Source organism: Myotis yumanensis, unplaced genomic scaffold (genome assembly GCF_028538775.1).
Source record: "Myotis yumanensis isolate MYYU_CA2020_CCGP unplaced genomic scaffold, mMyoYum1.0.hap1 SCAF_1, whole genome shotgun sequence".
Taxonomy (NCBI): domain Eukaryota; kingdom Metazoa; phylum Chordata; class Mammalia; order Chiroptera; family Vespertilionidae; genus Myotis; species Myotis yumanensis.
The window spans coordinates 227758068-227781941 of NW_027223752.1; the positions used below are offsets into that span (position 1 = coordinate 227758068).

The 23874-nt window shown below is 38.7% G+C and overlaps 1 protein-coding gene across 1 annotated transcript in view; it reads right to left on the minus strand.

The window, feature by feature from the left end:
* The window catches only part of LOC139007473 (cytosolic beta-glucosidase), a 117815-nt gene that overhangs the window by 73764 nt on the left and 20177 nt on the right, over positions 1 to 23874 (minus strand). The window contains exon 2 of the mRNA XM_070410949.1: positions 8927 to 9154. Coding sequence (XP_070267050.1) covers positions 8927 to 9154 — 228 coding nt within the window. The remainder of the gene's footprint in view (positions 1 to 8926; positions 9155 to 23874) is intronic.

The following is a 23874-nucleotide window of genomic DNA, read 5'->3' on the forward strand; positions in this document are numbered from 1 at the left end:
AAGAGATAAGCTATCCTTGCTTTGGAAAGGTTGTTTCCTGGACAATAATTATAAATTCATATTAGAATTGTGTTACATTAAAAGTTTGCCTAGAAATAGGGTCCCTTTCCCTTTTCTTTAACACAGTATCCTCCAATTTTTTAAAAAAGTAACAAGATAGACATTTGTATGTGTTTCCTTCAGTCAATCATTAATTTATGCATTTCTTAAATGCACATTTATAGAGAAACTACTGTATACCGGACTTAAACATAGATGTAAGATGAAACACTGTCCTTGTCCTCAGGGAGCTTATAATTTAGTAGGGACTCTAGATAAATTCATAAACAATTACAATACAGTCTTACTAGTTAAAGACGAAGTACAGAATGCTATTTAAGCCAGTGATAAAGAATACCCATTGCAAACTGAGAGCATTTGAAAATTTGTTCTAAAAGCAATGTAGCATGATAGTTTAAAAAGGGAACCATGATGCCAAGCTACCTAAATTCTATGTCAACTCCTGCACTATCTCAGTGACCTTGGCAAGTGACTTCATCTTTCTGAACTATCTTTCCCTTTCTGTAAAATGTGAACAATAATAGAAACCCAGTTCAATAATTGCTATGTGAGTTTAAAGAGTTGAAAACGTGAATATGCTTAGCACTGTTGTTGGCATAATATAAAGGCTTAGGATAGGTTAGCCAGCATTCTAACTATTTTATTATTATTATTATTATTATTATTATTGTCATTAGTGACAGCTAAGCTGATATTCAAAGGATAAATGGAAGTTACCCAGAAGGCAAAAAGAAAAGGGTGATCTAAGAAGAGAAAAGGGGAAAGCAAATGTCAAAAGAACAAAGGAGGTATGGAAATAAAACACACACACACACACACACACACACACACACAACAACAACAACAACAACAAAACCCAAATGTGAACAGAGCTTGCTATAGCGAGGAAGTCAGCCATCAGCACTTGCATTTGGCAGAGACTCAAAGGCTGTCAGGGAAGAGGGAAAGTTTTATGGTGATAAAGGGGGGACCTTTGTGTACGTGCTGATTAGAGGTTTTTGGCACAGGGCAGACGTGGGGCATCTTAAACACTTGGTTTGGGGACTATATTTGGCTATCTCTGCTTGATTCTGAATTGGAAGCAGGAGTCGGGGGAGCCTAAAAACAGAGAAACTGGCAGTTGTTGTCCAAGTTCTGACTTTTCCGGGGTGATTGCTGCAGCGTATCCAGTTGCCTTCCTGGGCTCCATAGTCGATCTGAATTTCATCCTCAAATATGGCCTGGCCATTGTCGTTTGCATATTTATTCTCTTAGAAGCATATGGATTTTTCTGGAAACAGAAAGTTCAGTATGAGGAGAGCATACAGCTCATCAGAGGAGGTATCAGAATGGTGAGAGGTAAGCAGAAGCCAAATTATGTGAGGTCATGTGCTGTCTGCCTGTTTATAAAAGTTGGTGTTTTAAACAATGGCTCATTTATTTTGCAAACTGGAACATAATGTGAATCATGGATAACAACTCCATACTTGGAAGAACCACTTGAATGCCATTACTCACTGGGTAGTCAGAATATGACCCCCACCCTACCCCAAGTTGTCCATGGAACATGTGAATGGGTTACTTTACTAGTACATAGCAAAAGGGACTTGGCAGATGTGATTAAGGTTAAGAATCTTGAGATGGAATGATTTTTCGATTGTTCAGGTAGGCCCAATCTAACCAGGAGTCCTGCGAAGTAGGAGTGGATGGCAGAAGAGTGGGTCAGAAAGAGGTAACAGAAAACCTGACAACATGAGATGGGCTCCACCCATTTTTGCTGACTTTGAAGATGGAAGATGGGAGCCATGAACCAAGAAATGTAGGTGGACCCTGGAAGCTGAAAATGGTGCTCAGCTGACAACCATCGAGGAAATGAAGACTTCAGCCCAACAACCACAAGAAACTGAATTCTCCTGACAACTTGAAAAAGCCAAGAACAAGACTGCATTCTTCAGAAAAGCAAAACAAAATAAAACAAACAACAACAACAACAAAAACACAGCCCTGTACGCAGCTTGGCCAGACCTGTCAGAATTTGGATTGACAGAATTCTAAGGTAATACATGTGTGTTGTTGTACGCAGCTAAGTTCGTGGTAGTTTGTTACAGCATCAATAAAAAACTAATACACTCACCAAAATTTATAAAATTTTTCTTTCCTCTCTCAATGAAAGACCATTCCATCATCCTATCTCGACCTCTGTAAACCCACACATCCTCATTTGTAAAATGGGATATTCAAAGATGGTATAATGGAATCATCTTGGAATTGAGTTGTGTTAAGGTTCACAGAGCCAATTCCTTCCATTGCCTTTGCATATAAAGATATCAACTTTTTGCTTTCATACTTAAGTCCAAGAGGTGGGCATTTTTATCCTTAATAAACATAAGGGAAAACTGAGACTCTGAGAGAGTGAGAACTGGACTTAAAGTGCCCATGTTGTCATATGGCACAGCCAACATTTAAACCCATTTGTCTCACTGCAAAGACTGACCGTTCCCACAGGGACATTCTATTTCTCCCATTTACTGATGTTTCAGAACCAGAAATGTAGGGATTCTGTTTTTCTAGCCTTAAAAATCACCTACTTTGGTGATCCGGCTCAGATATTGTTTATCTTTTGGGGGGGAATCGATGATTTATCTCCTGTAAGCATCATTAGATATGGCACAGTCATTAATGATAGCAATCAATGTAATTAAAACAATATGATAATTCTCAGTTATATTGAAGATTAAAAATTTACTTAATTTTTTTTCTCATACATCAGCATGGCTGAACAACAAAGGATTTCATAATTAATCCTTAACATCCTAGAATGGAGCATTTTATTTCTGGTCTGTACGGTTTATTTGATGTTGCAATGAAACTTTCCCGTGATGCAGTGGAGGGAGGTTTTAAAGATTAGAGCTCCGGAGTCAGACAATTCAGTCAAAGGGTCATGGACAAAGCACCTGGCCTCTTGACACCCAAGTTTCTTCATCTGTAGTATGAATAGTAAGAGTGCCACCTCGTGCGTATAGTGATATCAAAATAGGAAAACCCATCAAGGTGTTCTTTAGTTTTACCAGACTGATACAATTCTCTGCATAAATGCATATAAATGCATATTATAAATGATCATCTGTTACCAATCTAGGGATCTTGAAACCTTAGCTGTCACTTGGACCCTGCTCTGCATCTGGATATTAGAAAAGGATTGGTTATTTTAATTATTGACACTTTCATGGTCTTTTTATATTGTTACTACCCTCATCTCTTTCTTAATTAAGACTATTTATTTTTATCTGACCATTGGAAATATGAAGCATATTTGAGTTAAAGAGCTTTTGGATATAAGAAAAATGCAAACCACTCAGATTAAATCAAATATAAAAGTGGCAGTAGGAGCCGGTGACTGGTTGGTATTGGGATGCAGTGAGCATTCTTTGAAATGATCAAGAGATATCAACTACCAAATAACAGAAAATGATTGCAAATGGAACTCAAAGCTGGGAACTGAAAAAATCTTTGTGTCAGGAAATTCTGATCTCTCCCATTCCAGCTTTTCTGGATACGCCGACCATGTGGCTGGCTTTCTCACAGAGCCAGTTTTCTTTATGCATCCAATTTGCCATGTTTCAAAATGGCCATCTCATCTGCCAAGGCCCACCACCAACCAACCCAGCCTCTCCGCTCCTCAATTCCAAACACCCCTGAGAAAAAGAAACCAACAGGTCAAGTTGACCTTCTTCAATGAGGTTACACAAATCCAATGTCACAAAGAACTCTTTCCCTCATCCAGTCAGCTGTGGCCAGGAGTGGAGCAGGATTATGTAGAACAAAGAAATTGGGAAAATTCCCTGATGAAAATGTGTGGCTGAAATTTGCAAAAAATGATGTCTCAGTATAAACCATAATTGAACTGGAATCCTCCTAGGCAAACTATTAATGTATTAGTGCAGAATTAATTTTGATAGAGTGGCTACATGTGTCAAACATATGATAATTCTCTAAGTTCACTCCTCTCCAGACTCACACAATCAATTTCTTTCATTGCCATAGGTTCCCTTGGCACATTGCCTGTATTAGTCATCGACTGCTGCTGTAACAAATCACCGTAAACCCAGTAGTAGCCTAAAACAACACAGATGTATTATCTTACAGTCCTGGCATCAGATATTCAAAATGAGTCTCTCTGAGCTAAAATCAAGATGTCAGCAGGACTGCATCTGTTCTAGAGGCTTTCAAGGAGAATTCATTTCCTTTTCTAACCAGGCATCTAGAGGCTGCCTTCATTCCTTGGCTCATGGCCCCTTCCTCCATCTTCAAAGCTAGGACAGTAACAGCTTCTCTCCTTTCTGAGCTCTGCTCCAGTCCTTGTATCTTCTCTCTTCCTGATCTTCTTGCCTCCCTCTTGTAAGGATGTATGTGATTACACTGGAAGCACCCAGGTAATCCAGGATGATTTCCCCATCAAGAGACCCTTACCTTAATCATGTCTGTAAAGTCCCTTATACCAGGTAAAAGAATATATTCACAGTTTCTAAGAATTAGGAGGTGGACAAATTTGGGGAGGGGGGCTGCCACATTGCTCAACATAGAGTAAGAAATCAATAACAGTTTCTGGTGTTAATTTATTTACTTAACATCCCTGCTAAGTGTGCTCATATTTTAAATCTTAAAGTGAACAAGAAATTCTACATAAGCATTTCTTTTTCTTTTATTTCTAATACTTGAGTCTCTTACTAATCACCCGAAACTCATACTTGTGGCAGATATGAAAATGCACTTGAACAGTTGCGAAATACAGAAATATGTGATTTCAGTTACCAGCTCAATCTCTTCTTATTAAACCTTGAATACTTGACATTTGAAAGAGAAAGACTGTGTAACAATTCCATTTTGTAAAATATTCTTCCAATTTAGCAACACAGGATTTTATAAGCTTCCAAATGTCTTCTAATCAGGCTTTAAAATAGGGAGTCAAATACATACACACACACAAAGGGGGGTTCTTGGAAAGAACAGTGACACGAGATTTCCAATTCTTTTCATGCTCCTTGAGAAAATATTTAAACAGAAAAAAACAAATTATGGCCTTTCTGAGTTAAAATGGTTCCAATTGCTTCAACAGATCACCGCACAAGAGTGAGCAGCTGCTTATTGAAATTCTGCCTCCTGGAAGGACCTCCAGTTCCCTCTTGTTCATGGAGAAGCCTGTGATATTAATCAGCTATGGTTTTACAAAAGTTAGACAAACACAAGAAGCTCCGTGCTGGGAGTACATGACGCTCATGTGAGATTTGCATGAGTGACTTCCCCTCATTGTTCAGGTGGCCCCAGAGACTCCAGTCCCACCACCAACCCCCTCCAGCTTTTCTGCCTGCTGCCCTTGAACTACTGGCTTACAGTGTTTTCCATGAACTTCTGTCCACCTGAAGTTGGTATCAAGTAGCTTGATATATTGTCATTGGTACATGTTCACCATCCTTTATTTGAAAATCTTGGGGTCCAATGTGCTCAAAAATTTTGGATTGTAGAAAGGAAATACCGTATATTAAGTTTAACACCGCTTGTGGTGTCTGAATCAGTATCCCTTAATATTTCTGCAGTAAAATATATAAATATCCTCATCAAGCAGAAGAAACTGAGATGATAAAAATTTTTCATATCCATTTAGGTCAGCTTTTGCTGCCAAATTAGTTTTAGAACTAAACTCACTAAAAAGGATTCATTATTCAGAGACTTGGATTTTAGAATTTCAGATAAGGAATTATGGACTTATAGTATGAGCTGATGGGTTATGTTTTCATTCTGTTTTTGAGTTTTCTGTGTGTGTGTGTTTTTTTACCAACCAAATGGAAGCTCAGTGAAAACTCCAAACTCCTAGAATCATGGATTAAAATAGTGTACAGCATTGTAGTAATGGAGTGTTTCTACTTCATTTTACCAACAAGGCAACTGTTGCACAAATAATACAAGTCATTCCGTGAGGTTGTAAATGGGTTGAGAAAAGATACTAGGTTTTTGACATCAGATAGGGTTGAATCAGCCCTAATGAAACCTGTCATTTTAGCAGATTTATGCTCAGACCCAGGTTGCCATGAAACCCTCTGGTTAGAGAATTCTCTCACTCGTAGAACTATTAGGAGCATTCAATCAACAAAAGCAGGTATAAAATAGGCACAGTGAGTGTCTTATAGTACATCTCACTAAAAGCAACCTTTCCTGCCCTGAGAGTGATTTTTATGATTATTATTGACCTTATTTGATTAAATTCAGTAAATGATTACTGAATTCCTCCTGGAAAGGCACTGGACTAGGTCACAGGGATGAACAAGACAGAGTTATCTCTCATTATACCATAAGCAACTCAAGGGATTGTCATATCTTCGTTATGAGTACCAAGCACAACTGACACACAGACAATTAATACATGATTGTTGAATTAAATTCAACTCATGTGTTCACAGTCTAACAGGGGATATGATAACACTAAGAGAGAAGAATGTGAGAAATACCCTAAGAGTTTTACAAAGTGCTATGAAAATAGAAAACAAGATTTCTCCTGTCTAGGAATAGGAGAAGATTTTTAAAAAGAGGAAACATTTGTGTTAGGTCTTAACAGGATGGTAGACATTCAGGGGGTATAACTGGGAGTTAAGAAAATACCATTTCAGGCAAAAGGAAGAACTTAAAATTCTGACAAAGGTGGAAAATTATGTAGTATATTGAACAAGCTGTGGGGTGCAAGCTCAGGGAATTCATGGGTCATACACATGGGGGAATTGCAGCTTGTCATGAGTCAGGGATGCGTTAAGACTAAGTCAAATAAAACCCAGACTGATATGTGAAGGAGTATAGACTGTACATTGAGGCTTGGGGTGACTAAATATATGTTTAAGTTGCTTTGTTTTTAGCAGGGATGATGTAAACCAAATGACTTGGGCCAAGCTTTAGAAAAATTGTTGTGGTCGCATTTTGTATAAAAAAAATTAAAAGTCAAAGAAAGAGAGTGAAGGTAGATAGACTTGTCAAGGATATATCAAAAAGTCCTTCATGAGAATGATAAACACCTAAAATAGGGCAGAGGCAGAGAAGATGGCTAGGAGGGGAGAAGTTAAAGAGACATAAGTAGCATGGGTCACATTTGACAACCAACTAGATGCAAAGAGAATATTCAAAGATAACTCTTAGTTTTTAGATCTTGGGGATATGATAGTGCCAGAGAACAGAGAAGATACAGGTGATGGATTAAGAAGGTAGAAAAGTATGAGTTCATTTTAAAACTGAAGCACAAATTAACTTTTGTTCAAAATAAAAAATAAAACTTGCTAGTGATGTCAAGAAAGAAGACATTCAACCAACAGCAGTTAGTCATAGGGCTAATGTCTTTAGAATCAAGCAATGAACCTGCTAATCTTATGTTTTTCCCATTGAGTAGAGGCTACTCTAAGGACCTAGGTGACATGTGAGTCTATGAGCTGTGGTTCCATGTCATAAGGTAGAGATCCAACCTGACATAAAATGAGCATTGCAAGTGCACACAGCTATCTAGAAATTGTTATCAGATGTTGTTCTTACTATGTACAGAATCAGATCACCCACTCACACAGAACCCCTTACTATCAGTGAAGGCTGGAAGTGTGTTAAGGCAAGCAGGTCCTTCCCTCAGGTGCCTGCAATTGCCCATCTTAAATGACTCCTTAAATTTTGCAACTTAGGCACCTCCCTTGCCTCACTTCCCTCCAACACTAGGAATAGTGTAAAATCTTTTCTAAGACAAAGTAGCAATAAAGGTTCTTTATTAAGAGGCCATTATGTTGTAGTGCAGGGGTCACAAACTTTCACGTAAAGAACCAGATAGTAAACATTTTAGGCCCGTAGCCTAAATGCTTCAGCCCCAGCTGCTCGATTCTGCCACTGTGGTGGGAAAACAGCTATAGACAACATGTAATGATTGGGCATGACTTTGTTGTGATACAACTTTTATTGACAAGAATAGGTGGCAGGCCAAATTTGGCCCTCAGGTCATCGTTTGCCAGCCCTGTTGTGTGGAAGGAGGTAAGAAGACCTTAGATTTAATTTCCAGACCCACCATTTGCAAAATATCTGGATTTGGATGTGTACCTCTGTAAACTGTGATAAGTTTACCTTTCAGAAAAAATGTATGATAAATGCCTCATAAATGACAGTCTCTCAAATAGGGCGCCATCCTTTGAATTACAAGGCATAATACAAAAAATAGCTAACACTTATCGAATGATTCTATGATATACCAGAAAGTGTAAGGACTACAAAGATTATTTTGTTGAATTTTCCAACAACTCTTGAAGTAGGAACAACTGTAGTATCCCTTTCTACTTGTAGGGAAATGGAGGCACCAAGAGATGCCCAAGCGATGCTTACATAGATAGGAAGTGACGTATCTAGCACTTAACCCTGGTACATAGACGCCAGATGCCTTGGTGCTAGCCTCTGTGCTAGTTCATTAGCTCCATGAATTCAGCTTCTATGAAATGCTCAGAATCACCTCGAGTTTTCCAGGGCTTTTCCTAACTCATCCCCACACAACACAACTGAAAACAATGTATATACAACTCCTGAAAATTCACCTTCAAGTTAACACTCCAGTAAGACCCTATGTAGATAAAACACTTATTCCAACCCTCTTCCTGCCCATCTATTCCTTACCCCCTCCCAACAAAGATCTGCAGTTAAGGGAATCCAGAATATTATTGAGAAAGCTAATGCAAGCCCATTTCAAAAAATGTATCCCATAATCACTCCCCAAACTTGCAATTTCCAAGCTACACGGCAGAATAGCATACTGGATTAATTATGCCAGGCGGCAGCAATAACCTTGAATTAAAGCTGCAACCTTCTATTTTTAAGAAACACTTGCCTTTCTGGTTGATGAAACCTGTCGTCCCATCAGGTAACAGACGTGACCAGGAAAGAGAGAAGCGGTAATGAGTCAATCCAAGCTGTTTGATACATTTCAAATCTTCCTCCCACAGAGTGTAGCTGCCACAAGCTACATCGCCAGTCTGGTTCTTGAAAACTCTGTCTCCTCCCTGATGGGTGAATGTGTCCCAGACACTAGGGCCTTTTCCATCTGCATCCCAGCCTCCTGAGAAAAAGAAAATGAAACACTTACACTCTTGACATCCACGGGCATATGTGGAATGTAAATATTTGTCGCCACAAGAACATACCTCATTAACTCAATGTACCATATTTGTAACTTTAAAATATGCTTTTACAATAACGTGCAGGAGTCGATTATGTGTTCTGCTGTCCTTGATCCCTGAAGCGGACTGGTGGCAAATGAAAAATTATTGCGTAGTGCTGCCACATAGCAGGATTTCATGGTTCATTATCTGAGGATCTCCTGGCTGGTCAAGTCAGGCAGGTGCTCGCTCAAAATGTCTGAGTTGAAAACATCTCCTTATGAACATTTCCCTTGGCCATGCCTGACACCTGAGACGCCCTGTCCTCGATGTCCATGACCAGGTCCCGAGGTCTTATCTTTGGTCCTCTACACTTGAAGTCTATTCTCCTGTTATTTAACAATGGAGCTTGTAATGACCCAGTCAGTGATTTGTAGGTAAGGTGCTGGTTCCCACCATTGTTGAGATAACCCTGGTGCTGTACATTCATTCATGCATACAACATTCTGTGTCAGGCACTATGCTGAGCACAGGGGACAGGGGGGTGAACTCTGATTGCTTCCTGACCTTGGGGAATTTAGCTATAGGCAAGTGGGAAATAGCCAACCCAAAGGCCTTCGCCAGGTAACCAGGGAGTGACATTTATCCAGATGTGGGCTCAAGTCAGAAGTCTCTTACACAAATGACTTAAGACTGAAGCATGAAAGAAATGCTGGGTTATCAAGGTGGGGATGGGTGGAAGTTAGAGAAAAGGAAAGTTAGAATTTGACTAAACTCAGAGGTAAGAGAATGTTGCATATTAGAGGAACAGAAAGTAAAAATTAGGTTAGATTCATTAGGATCATATAGAAATTTTATTTAAAGAGGTAGTTAGAATACATTTTATAGTATAAAGAATTAATTATTTTTTTAAAAATCCCTTGACTCCCTAATTCCCCTTCAAAGTGGACACCCTGCAGACACACTAATATATTTTCACAGAGAGATTATATGAGGCAGAGAATCTATAATATATTGAGGCAGCATCATCTATAATAGCAAAATCCTGGAAACAACTTACACCCTATCAACAGCAGAACAGATAATTAATTTAAGGTGTATCAATGGAGAGGAAACACTAATCAACACTGAAAATGGATGAATCAGAGAATAGATAATAACCTCCTGCTATGGTCTGTGTGTTCTCCTCCCACCCAAAATTTGTGTGTTGAAATCCCAATGCCTGATGTGATCAATTAAGAGGTAGGTCTTTGGGAGGTCATTAGGTCATGAGAGTAGAACCCTCAGGGATAGCATTAGTGCTTTTACAAAAGAGGCCACAGAGCTCCAGAGCTCCCTCTGCCATTTGAGGATACAAGTCTGTCTGTGAGAGAAGGCCCTCACCCAGCAATGCTGGCAATCTGACTTTGAACTTCCAGCATGCAGAACTGTGAGAAATAAATGGTTGTTGTTTATTAGCACCTAGTCGGTGCTATTTTGTTATAGCAAATCAGATGGACTAAGCTACCCTGAAAATTATAATGTTCAAGAACATCAAAAGGGCAAAAAAATCAAGATTCAAAAGAATGCCCAGCCCGTTCATAGACTTATGAACTGGGAAGTCATGGTTCCATTCCCCTTCAGAGCACACACCCAGCTTGCAGCCTCAATTCCCAGTAGGGGGCATTCAGGAGGCAGCCAATCCATGATTCTCATTACAGATGTTTCTATATCTCTATCCCTCTCCTTTCCTCTCTCTCTAAAGTCAAGATATATATATATATATATATATATATATATATATATATAGTAATTCAAAATAATGTATACAGGGGTGAATAAGTGGAGTAGAGATATTTTCAGGGCAAAGAAACTATTCTGTGTAATACTGTAATGATGAATACATATCATTAGACCTTTGTCAAAACCATAAATGTGAACTTAGTTAATAATGTATGAATATTTCTTCATCAGTTGCAACAAATGTCCCACACTAATGCAAGAGGTTAATGGTGGAGTAACTTGGACAATGGGTTATATGGTAACTCTCTAGACCAGTGGTTCTCAACCTGTGGGTCGCGACCCCTTTGGGGGTCGAACGACCCTTTCACAAGGGTCGCCTAAGACCATCTGAAAACACATATATAATTACATATTGTTTTTGTGATTAATCACTATGCTTTAATTATGTTCAATTTGTAACAATAAAACTGGGGGTCACCACAACATGAGGAACTGTATTAAAGGGTCACAGCATTAGGAAGGTTGAGAACCACTGCTCTAGACCATCTGCTCTATTTTTCTACAAACCCAAAATTGCTCTAAGATAACAGATTTCCGTCTGTCATTTCAAAGAGTATAAGTATATGATATGTTTATCATGTTTTGTATATTTAAAAATACATGACAATCCATGTATTTTTAACATATACATGTGAGACAAACATATAGCAACATGCCTGGGGATTATAAAATTAGGCTAGTGGTGACATTTGATTTCCAGATCCCACACTCTTAACTATTATAACAGATGGGAAAAAATATAGAAAAAGAGAACAAGAGAATCAGAAAAAACACACACACATATAAATGGTAAGAAAAATAAAAGCATAAAATAAGTTGGTAGGACAAGGTGTAAATGATCACTTATGAGAATGCAAGTCAATGATCTAAATTCCTCAGATAAAAGAGAAATATAGTCATACTAGATTTTTTAAAAATTTTACTTCAGTGACATGCTGTTTACAAATTCACCTATATTTCTATAAAATATATATAAATTGGGAATCAAAACATGAATAAAAGATATCCCTGCCCACCAAAAAAACAGCTATGGACTGCAAGGAATAAAGCATTCATGAAGATAATGCGGTCCCTACATAATGACAACACTGTTTTAATGTGCATGCATCTAGAATCTAGTTTCAAAATATCTGAAGCAAAAAGTGACAAAACTGAAAAGCAACATTGACAAACCCACCTCATCATGGGAGATTTTATTCAACATATGAGTTTTACCAAACATTACTAGTAAAAAAAACACAAAATAAAATGTTATTCTTGCACAAATCATTCCAGAAAATAAAAAGAAAGAGTTCCTCAACTCATTCTTTGTGAATAGAATAACCTTGATGCCAAAACCTCTCTCAGTAGCTGAGAAAGAGAGAATAAGGATGACATATATTAACGAGCTTGATCTAATGGATATAAATGACACTGCACAATAACGAACACCACTACTGAAGAATACACTCCATTCTTCTCAAGCAGACAAAACCATTATGAAAGTCGAGCACAAATTGATCCATAAATAAAGACTCCATAAATTTCAAAGTGTTGGAGAAATGACTATGACAATCTCTAATACACTGTGCAAGAGTTTCCTAGTAATGTCTAAAGAACATTAGAAATCCCAAAAAGTTCAGATATCTGGAAAGGTACATCTGAACAACTAAAAGAAGGCATTATAGTTGTCACCAGAAAACATAAAAAACTAACTAGCAAAAAATAAGTATTAAAATATTGTGGGATCTTGTTTAAAATATTTAGAGAGAAAGCTTTAATGCACATATTAGACCAGAAGCAAGCCTCAGAGTTAGCGAGCCAAGTATCTCACTTTAAAGATATAAAGAACAAAGAGGAAGAGGGAGAAGAAACGGAGGAGGAGATAAAGGAGGAGGAGAAAAAGGAGAACGGAAGGTGACATAAGTAGGAGAAACATAAGATAATATCAGAAATAATAAAATAGAAAACAAACCAGGATAGAGATGATAATCAAAAGCAAATAGTAGTTTTTTTAAAAAAAAAAAGTCTAACAAAATATAATAAACCCTACAAAATAAAATTTTAAAATGAGAAATAAAATTTTAAAGTATTAGTAATGCAAAGGAAAACATAGCTACAGAAACTACAGCAATTATACTGATGGAAGAGTGTATTGTTTCTAAAACTTTTAAAAACAAATGTGAAAAATTATATGGAAATGATAAATTCTAGATATTAAAACATCAAAATTGGCTCAACTAAAAGTAAAACAATTGAAAGATCTTTTTAAACTATTTAAAAATTAATCAGTAGTTTATATGTTCCACAACAAAATGCCATGCCAATTGGTTCTACCAGTACAACTGAGTTCTAGTAAATAAAACTCTTGCCAAATAGTCCAGAAAATAAAAAAAAAAATTTTTAAAAAGTATCTCAATTCATTTTATGTGGTTAGAATGTCCTTGATTCTAAAATAAAAAAAAATGGCCCTACCAAAAAAAGCTATAAGTCAATCTCACCCATAAATACAAAAGTAAATAGATAAATGGAAGACTTTTTAAATTAAAAAAAAAAATCAAAATGGAACTGCAAGAGATAAAACTACAATATCTACAAGGAAAAATGTGCCAGATGGAATTAATGGTAGATTAAACATCACAGAAGAAAAGATTAGTATACTTGAAGACATAGCAATAGAAACTTTTGAAAATGAAACAGTATAAAAAAGACTCAATATAATAGAGGATCAGTGACCCATGGGACACCTTCAATCAGCTTAATATGCATGTAATTTGAATCTCCAAAGGAAAAGAAAGGAAGGACACAGTAAAAAAAAAATGTTGGAAGATGAAAACTATAAACCCATAACTCCAAAATCAATGAGCCCCAAGCACAAAACAAATGAAGAAAAAATGTGCCAAAGCACACCATAATCAAACTTGCTCAAAACTGGTCATGAAGAGAAAAATAACCAGAGGAAAAGGACATAACGTCTAGAGGAACAAAAATCAAAATACAGTAGATTTGCTGTCAAAAAAAATAATGCAAGCATGGAAACAGTGGAGTAACATCCTTAACATAATGAAAGGGGAAAATCTGTTCAATTAGTCTAATCCTGGTAAAAATATGTTTCAAAAGTAAAGGCTAAATACTTTTCCAGACATACAAAAGCTCAAAGAACTCCTCACCTGCAAACCTTCCCATAATAAATTTTAAAAAGTCCTTAGGCAGAGATATCAGATGGGAATATGGATCTACACAAAGAAGAGCACCAGAAATGGTAACTACATGGGTAAATATGTAAGATATTTATTATTTAAATCTCTTTAATAGATAACTTATTGTTTAAAGAAAACTAATAATAATATAGAATAGCACTGATAATATATGAACTATTAAGTATAAAATGCATGGCAGCAGTAGCACAAGGCCAAGAGAGGAGAAGTGGAAGTGTGCTGTTTTAAGAGTCTTTAATTATATCACAGGCTAGTCACATAGTGTTAAAACAATGTCTTTGATTATACATTAAGTGGTATAATATCACTTGAACTTTGACCAATAATTTCATTAAATGTAAATGAGTCTATACAACCCAATTCAAAGAGATCATCAGATTGAATAAAAAAACTAAATTCAGCCATATACTGCATACAAGAAACTCACTTCAAAAATAAAGACAAAAGGTTAAAAGTGACAGTTTGCAAAACATGTACCATGCTAACACTAATCAAAAAAAACTGTAGCAGTTCTGTTGATACAAGTGTAGATTTCAGAGCAAGAATATTATCTATATTCTAGAGACCCAGTGCACGAATTCGTGCATGGGTGGGGTCCATCAAGGTGGCCTGCAGGGATAGAGTCCCAGACTCCCCTCAACCCTCTTGGGATGGGAGCCAGATGCAGTTCTCGTGGCTGGTAAGCACTGCTGTGGTGGTGCGAGCCTCTCCCAATCAGGACTGGGACAGGCGCAGAGGGGCCAGGATGAGTGGGAGTGGCAGGCAGGAGCAACCGAAAATCTAACCACCGAACAACGGGTGGACCAGTCACTATGACGCACACTGAGCACCAGGAGGCAGACATTCAGTGCAGGAGCTGCCCCCTGGTGGTCAGTGCTCTCCCACAGCGGGAGCGCCACTCAACTAACCTACCCTTCCAGGCAGCCTACCAGCCCCGCAGCAGCCACTCACTCCCTCAGTAGTCCTGCAGGTCCAATCTCCAGAGAACTGGCCAGGCACCAAAGGACCGGTGCCACCAGCACGATCCTGACAGTGCCACTGGACTCCTGGAAGTCGGCCTCAGGCACCTCAGCTGCTTCCCCTCCCGACAACCAGCGCAAATGTCAGTGGGAGGGATCCAGATCCTGAGCTGGCACATTCCACCACCTGCCCAGAGGGCTGATGGCATCCCGGGCCCCTCTCCACCCCACTTGGGATGAGCGCCAGACACAGGGCTCAGGGCTCGTGAGTGCCACTGCAGTGGCATGAGGCTCTCCTGATAGGGACTTACTGGGTGCAAGCCACAGCAGGTGCAGTGGGGCCAGGATGAGCAGGAACAGTAGGTAGGAGCAGCAGGTGGCATTGGACTGCCAGTTTCAGTCCGATCCCCACAGGCCACCCTGAGGGACCCCACCCATGCACAAATTCATGCACTGGGCATCTAGTTAGTTATAAGATATTAAAGGGATCAATTTATCAAGAGGACTACATTTTTTGAAGTCATTTTTCTGAATTCATGCTAAGCAAAATAAGGCAGACAAAGACAAGTATCACATGATCTAATTTGTATGTGGGATCGAATGAACATACTAGTAATAAAATGTTGGATAAAATAGATCCAGAGACATAGAAGCATGGAACAGACTGTGGAATCTCAGAGAGAAGTGGGGTGGGGGTGGAAAGAGATCAACCAAAGTACTTGTATGCATGTATGTTTAACCCATGGACACAGACAATAGGGTGGTGAAGGCCTGGGGTGGGGGCGGGGGGCTAGAAGGGGTCAATGGGGGGAAAGGGGCTCATACTTTCAACAATAAAGATTTTTTTAAAAAAAATATTTATTGAATTTAAAGAATAAGAGGGAGGTAAGCACAGAGAGTGAAAGGGGGTGGGAGAAGGGGGAGAGAGAGAGGGAGAGAGAAATCAATTTGTTGTTCTACTTATTTATGTAATCATTGGTTGATTCTTGTATGTGCTCTGACCAGAGACAGCACCTGAAACCTTGGTGTATTGGGATGACACTCTAACCAACTGAGCTACCCGGCCAGGACAAGAGGATTACAATTTTAAATGTTTATACACCTAATAACAGACATTCAAAACACATGAACCACCTCATTCTTTCCCTTACAAAATAATACACAAATCCACAATTATATTTGGATATTTTGATTTAAAGACCAACAACACTATAGAAAAATGGCCCAAAGATGTGAATAGTTCCTTCACAGAAGGAGAAACACATGGCTAGCAAACATTTTTAAAAATGTAAGACATCATTAAAAAACTGGGAACTGCAAATGAAAACCACTATGAGATACCATTCTACACCCACACAGTTGGCATACATTTAAAAGTTGGGCAATATGAAGCATTAGAGAGATTATTGCATAGCAGGGATGTTTATACACCATTGGAAGGAGAACATTATGGAAATAGCTAGTAAAGTTAAAAGAACACATATATCAAAACCCAGTGATTCATGTACCACCATATACCCTGTTTCTACAATGTAGACCAGGATATATATATATATATATATATATATATATATATATATATATATATATATATCTGTGATGCAACAACAACAAAATCCATGCTGGAAACTGCCAATTTCCTTTGTCAGGACAATGAATCAGTGAAAGTATAAATAAACTAGAGCATAGTCATATACTGAAAGACTATACAGGAGCAAGAATGAATGAACAACATCTACACAGATCAACATGGATAAATCTCCCAAATAAAATATTGAGAGGGAAAAGCAAGTTGCAAAAAAATACACACAATATATTTCCACTTATACCATGTTCAAAACATGTAAAATTAAATAATATATTTTAGCTGTGCATTCTCATGTGCTAAAATCATAACAAAAAGCAAGGAATTGATAAATGCAAAATTCATACATTTGGGAAGAGGATTAAGGAGGAAATATTAGAGAAGGGTTCTAGAAATATGGTGACTAGATGAATATTAGTTTTATTTCTATATTATACACATAAAATATAACTTATTTTATCTATCTTTATGATACATTTCATTGTTTATAATAAACACAATTTTTGAGTCTTAGCTCTCTGTCAGTTCTACACCAACAACTTACATCAACCACCTCATTCTTTCCCTTACAATAACTCTTAGAAGATGTCCTATTATCATTACTAACAAGATTAAAAGGAAACTAAGACTCAGAAAGATAAACTTTCCAAGATCAGATATCACATAGCTAATTACTGTGAATATCAAAATGTGATACACCAGTCCTAGCCTGATTGACACCAAAACATTAAACTCTATGAAGTCTGTTGTTGACAACTTAGGTGAGTCTCAGACTAAATGAAATCTTTCTTTGTGAATTAATGTTTTAGTCCACATTTATACATTTTGCAAATAATAATTTTACATCCTCTTTCCTTTGAGGACCTCACAGTCTAGTTAATATTAGACAAATAAATCGTATACCTCGTCAAGATGAGTTTTATGAAGATTGAACAAAAATACTATGGGTGAATCAAGAAGCAAGCATTCAAGAGTTACTTCTGTCAGACAAACTTACCCAAGAGGAAACATTCTAAGGCAAGTGTTGAAAGAAGAGCAAGAGTTGTCACAGTGAACCCAATAAGGGCAGAAGCAAACCTGTCACTCAGTGGCAATGTTGGAGGTAAGTGGCAGAAAGAAGCCACTAGGGGCACAAAGACCAGTTGGCAGATTATTTCAATATTTTTGGCAAGAAATGATAAGGTCCTATATTTTATTTTTTAGTAATTTTGGAAGAAAATGAAAATGTCTCTGATTTCTATGACACAGAAGGCATTCCCACAAAATTGTAAAATATTGGTATTAGTTACAAACCTAACTATCGAAGACTTCCAAGGCTGCAAAGCATTGTGGGAAGAGCACAGGCCTCAGAGATGAGCAGAGGTGAGTTCAGTCATGATTCTGCCTCTTACCTAACTTCTCTGTATATAAATATCAACTTCATGGGGTTCTGGAAAACACCATTTGAGCCAAAGCAAAAGTGCCTAGCGGGGTGCATGGCAGATGGTATGCGCACAATAAGTGTCCATTTTCTCCTCTTCTCAACTCAATGCAACGACACTCATTACACTTCCACAACTCAATGCAACGACACTCATTACACTTCCACAACAAGGGACCAGTTTCTCTTTTCTTCTTCTCTCTGCAGCCTGCAATTGAATTTATCTCACTAAAAATACATGCAATCTTGCCTGGGGTGATGAATCAAGTATCTGGGCTTGTCTGACTTGGTCCGTGGGGCCTCAGGCTTCCTGATTTAGAAGCCATCATTACAAAGAGGGTCTTGTCCCTTTCACTTTTACCATGATAATGTCCTTTGAGAGGATGCAGGCTTAAATAGATCTCAGTCCTTTGCATAAAGTAAATCATGTCTAGTAATAAATAAATGTGTGTGGGGGTAAGTATGTGTGTGTGTAGACTTCTTCTTCAAAGCCCAAAACAGACTTACCACATCACCTGTTTTTTTTAAATATATTTTTTTATTAATTTCAGAGAGGAAGGGAGAGGGATAGCGGATAGGAATATCAATGATGAGAGAGAATCATTGATCAGCTGCCTCCTGCACACTCCACACTGGGGACCTAGCCGGCAACCCGGACATGTGCCCTGACCAGGAATTGAACCGTGACCTTCCGGTTTATAGATTAATGCTCAACCACTGAACCACACCGGCCCGGCCCACATCACTTCTCCAGTAGCATTTTCTGAGTCCCCACTGCAATCCTGCCCTCCTTGGTGCACCCACTACAAAACTAAGACACATTGTCATCTTTTAAAATATCTTGGCACTCTGTAAGGCGGGGTCCAATCTGCACGCACTTATCTGTGTCTTTCCAGTAACAAGACGGGATATGGAAATAGTAGGTGCTGACTAAAATCCTTGTGTGTTATACTTCACATAAAATAGGAATAATAATGTTTGCTGGCTCACTGCCTCACAGAAATATGAGGAAGTTATCTTCATGCCTGTAAGTTATTGCAGTCTTCATTTGAAAGATGAAACGTGGCTAAAAATTCAAGTAATTGCCATTTGTAAGGCATGACAAAAGTATTTATTTTTATCACTACCATTCATTAAGTGTATTCGACATGACTATTCTCTGTGAAACCTTGAGGTTGTGGTGAGCAGATACTCTGATCTAGAAGCAGCCCTCAGCTTAAAGCTAGTTCAAAAGATAAAAGGGCCCCAAACTGACAAGAAAAACCACCACACTTCATGGAAGCACATTTTACTATTGAGTCACATGAGGATGGTGGGTTCCAGAAGGAATGTCTTCAAGGGGAAAAAAATAAACAAACACCAACTATGAAGTATCTGATGTGTTTGAACACGTCAAGAGGTAATTTACATTTCTGGCAGACAGTGTGGGGATGAATTAGTGAAAGAATAATAGAAGTGAGGCCAACCACAATAGACAAGTATTAACTCTCAGGCAAGATAAAGTCCGTGCTAGACTAAAAGGACGTAAGGTAGCTCAGCTCTGCACAATATGTACATAAAACAATGACATAAAAACTGAATGACGATTTTAAACAAAACTTGTTAAATATCCAAACTAGAAAAATAGAGAAGAGAAAGTTGGCTTTGTGAGGATAATGCTGTAAGCAGGCTTTAAAAAAAAGCCTGCTTATCTTACATATACGAAGTCAGTATGTTATATTTTCAACTAAAACATCAAATCATAGCTGTGTATACATGCTATTTAGAAACATAGAAGTAAGTACTAGAAAAAGATAGTAAAGAGGCTCAAAAGTGTTGGCTTTGGGGAAAATAAATAATAAGTACAGTGGAGTGACATAAAAAAATAACCTGTCTTTGTTGTTAAGTATTCCAATTCTCACAGCACTTGAGTTTTTAAACTATGGCCATGTTACTAAAATAAAATTTAAAATTAAGTTAGGAAAATAAAGATAACCACAAGAGAAGAGAAATTGTAGACCTAAGCCCCAAACTGGTAAGTTCTGGTTCAAGGTCAGAAGTGGTATGCCACCCAGAGGAGGATGTGGAAATGGGCAAGTATGCTTCACTTATCCCAGAACTGGACACCACGGATATTTAGTGGCAGGGCCAGCAATGAGGTCCTGCCAAGGGCTGAGCATCCACACTCAACTAAGAAATGGCCCTACCCAATGCCAACAGCTCCTCCTCTGGGAAACACTGTGCTAGATGGAAAAAAAAGAGTAAAGAAATATATAATGTGGGTGGGGAGGTAAAAGGGCGAGGGAACAAAATGAAACATTGCATTAAAAATTTAAAAATAGTGAAGTGGCAAATTAAAACATGGGTATTCATAAGAATCATAAATCCTGGAGTAAACAGCAAATAGAAGCAGAATGATGTTAAGGAAGAATGTGTTATTAAAATTCTCTTAAGGAAAGGCATATACCTGAAAACAAACATTATTAATACAGCAAATGATTTAAAATGAATGATTCCTTGGCAGATGGAGGCTGAGGTCAATGGCTGGAGAGGGAAAGTGACCAGCTGAAGAAGACAACCTGATATGTATCTGGGATGGTAGGATGCTCCCAGCAATGGAGAGGTCTCTGAAGAAGCCATAAGCATGTCCATGAGAAAGAGAATCAGCTCTAAATATCTGCCAAAATCAGACGTTGTGAAACCACCTTAAGAACTTTTTATGACCTCACCTTCAACCAGGTCAACCAGCTTCAACCAGGTCAGTAGCCATGGTAAACAGGAGGAACTATGATAAGCAGGGAAAGAAAGAAGGTGACTCACACCCTGACCTCCACTAGGGCTATGAAAGAGTCTTAACCCTACATCAGACTTGGAGTTGCAGTATTTCATAGATTAATTATTCTGAAGACCAAAAGTGAGACTGTGTTTTGCAACCAGAAGACGCCATATGTATCAGCCAGGGTCCCAGCAGAGAACAGATGGCACTCATGCTGGGTAACTGAAGAGAGGTTCACAAAAGGACTGTTTACAATGGTGTAAGTAGGGCCTGGGGGTGGCGACCAGGGATGGTGCAGGACCTCGGGGCTTGCAGCAGCAAGAAGCCATTAGCACCCATGAAGGGGCTAGGAGCAGAATCTTTCTAAAACCTACAGCCAGGATTGGCTTGCTGAGAGCTGCCTGGCAGGAGGGAGACACCACCAACCCACTGCAATCCAGCAGAGAAAGAACCAGAAGAACAAACACTCTGGTTTGTCTCTCCTCCCACCTGACTCTACTGTCTCCTACTAATGCTTCCCATTGATCAAGTCCAAACCCAAGCCAAAGGACAATGCTACCCAAATAGGCTGGCTGCCCAGAGCGAAGAGGAGGAAAAGGTGGAAAGTGGATCCTGATGGACAAACAGAAAATATCTAGTTAACAAGAAGACTTAAGGCCACCAGAGAAACAGACACCGCCCCCCCCCCCCCCCCGACATGTTTTCTCCTAAAGGAAGAGGAAGGGCTGACCCCACTAAGGAATGGGTAAACAAAAACCAACAGTACAGTGTTCTACTTGTGCACTGTACTGATATAATACATAACAGAATGTGACTATAATTTAAATGTGGATGTAGTAATTCAGAGAGGTGATCAATTCTTTGAGGAATGGAGAGTGAGAGGAAATATTTCAACCTGGGTTCTGGGACTCAACCTCCTGGGCTCCAACCCCGTACTTGTGTCCTTTGTTCTCTGAGGACCATAATGTCTTTAACTACAAAGATTTCTCAGAGTCCCTCTGCATAGACCTCAGTCCCATTTCACATCTCTGGCTTTTTGTCTTAACTGCCTCAGCCTCTGCTATTCTGCTGCAATTACTCTTTCATCTTGCGGTTAAGTCTCTTTGCATGCAGCCATTGATGCTTGGGACCACTCCCTCTAGTGAAAGACACTTGCCTCTCTTTGGCAGAGAACCTCTCCTCTCCTTTTCATCCATCAGAGCATTGCATGAATCTAAGCTAGCTTCAGCTTCTGATTGCCACTATGCCAATCCGAGCCCCACTTAAAAGGATGGAACAATATACTGGGGAAATGCATCATAATAGTAACAATATCTATCATTGCTTAAGACAGTGATGGCGAACCTATGACACGTGTGTCAGAGGTGACACGCAAACTCATTTTCTTGGTTGATTTTTCTTTGTTAAATGGTATTTAAATATATAAAATAAATATCAAAAATATACATCTTTGTTTTACTATGGTTGCAAATATCAAAAAATTTCTATATGTGACACGGCACCAGAGTTAAGTTACGGTTTTTCAAAATGCTGACACGCCAAGCTCAAAAGGTTCGCCATCACTGGCTTAAGACCATGCAAGCATTTTACATGTGCAGGGAAGGAAAACGTTTTCCTTGACCCTCCTAGGGTTCCTGACTAGGTCTACAAATTAAACCAACAAAGACAGAGTGACAGGTAAAAAGCATACAGATGCATTTAATATAAGAAAATGAAGTCCTAAAGAAATAGTTAGACACCTGGATGGTGTGGCTCAGTGGTTGAGCATTGATCAAGGAATCGTGGTCACTGGTTTGATTCCTAGTCAGGGCACATGCATGGGTTGCAGGCTCAATCCCCAGTAGGGGGCATGCAGGAGACAGCCAATCAATGATTCTCTCACATCACTGATGTTTCTATCTCTCCATCTCTCTTTCCTTTCCTCTCTCTTTAAAAATCAATAAAAAAAATATTAAAAAAGAAAAGGAAAGAAATAGTTAAACCTGGGTACCTTATGCCAGGTGTGATGAAGGGTGGACAGCTATGGAGGCATATTGTAGGTTAAGGAGTATGAAGTGTAATAAACTGGGGGGAAACTTAGTAAGGCCTGTTTGTTCAGATTCTCCTCAGGGTCCCTGTGTTTTCAGAGCTAAAGGTGCTCCTTTCCTTCAGAAATAGAGACGGTACCTCTCACACGAGTGTTTTATGACTTGTTTCAAGGAAGAAGGATGGGGTGAAGGTCACGGTGACATTCCTGTTGCTGCTGTTTTCTCAAACTCCTTCAGCTTCCAAGGTGCCATATTTTGGGGTAACATGTCCTGACCCCATCACATGTTTTATTCCTATTACTATCACCCCCATTTAGATATAAAGGAAGCTGAGGTTTCCTTAAGTTCAAGGATTTGGAAAAGTTCATAGAGCTGGAAACTGATGAAACTAACATTTAAGCTGTTGTCACTGAACTAAGACTGTGCTCTTGACTACATTCTGTGGCCTTTTCCCCATATTAACTTATCTCGGGGCCGTACTATACCTGTGGCTTCAAAAATTCACTCAACCTCTCTGTGCCTCAGTTTCTTCAACAGCAAAATGAAAATGATGACAATACCTGGGTTGTCCTCTTGGAAGAGTTATTGAGAAAATTTATTGGATGCACTGCTGGCATTGATGCATTTTTTAAAATATATTTTATTGATTTTTTACAGAGAGGAAGGAGAGGGATAGAGAGTTAGAAACATCGATAAGAGAGAAACATTGATCAGCTGCCTCCTGCACACCCCCTACTGGGGATGTGCCCGCAACCAAGGTACATGACCTTGACAGGAATCAAACCTGGGACCCTTCAGTCCACAGGCAGACGCTCTATCCATTGACCCAAACTGGTTAGGGCAAGGCATTGATGCATTTAAAATTGACTCGCTAGGAGGCAGTGTATAATGTTGTCGATATACAGTTTGGGGGCTATCCTCTCTCCCCTAAGAAAAGATCCCAGAGGACTGGTCC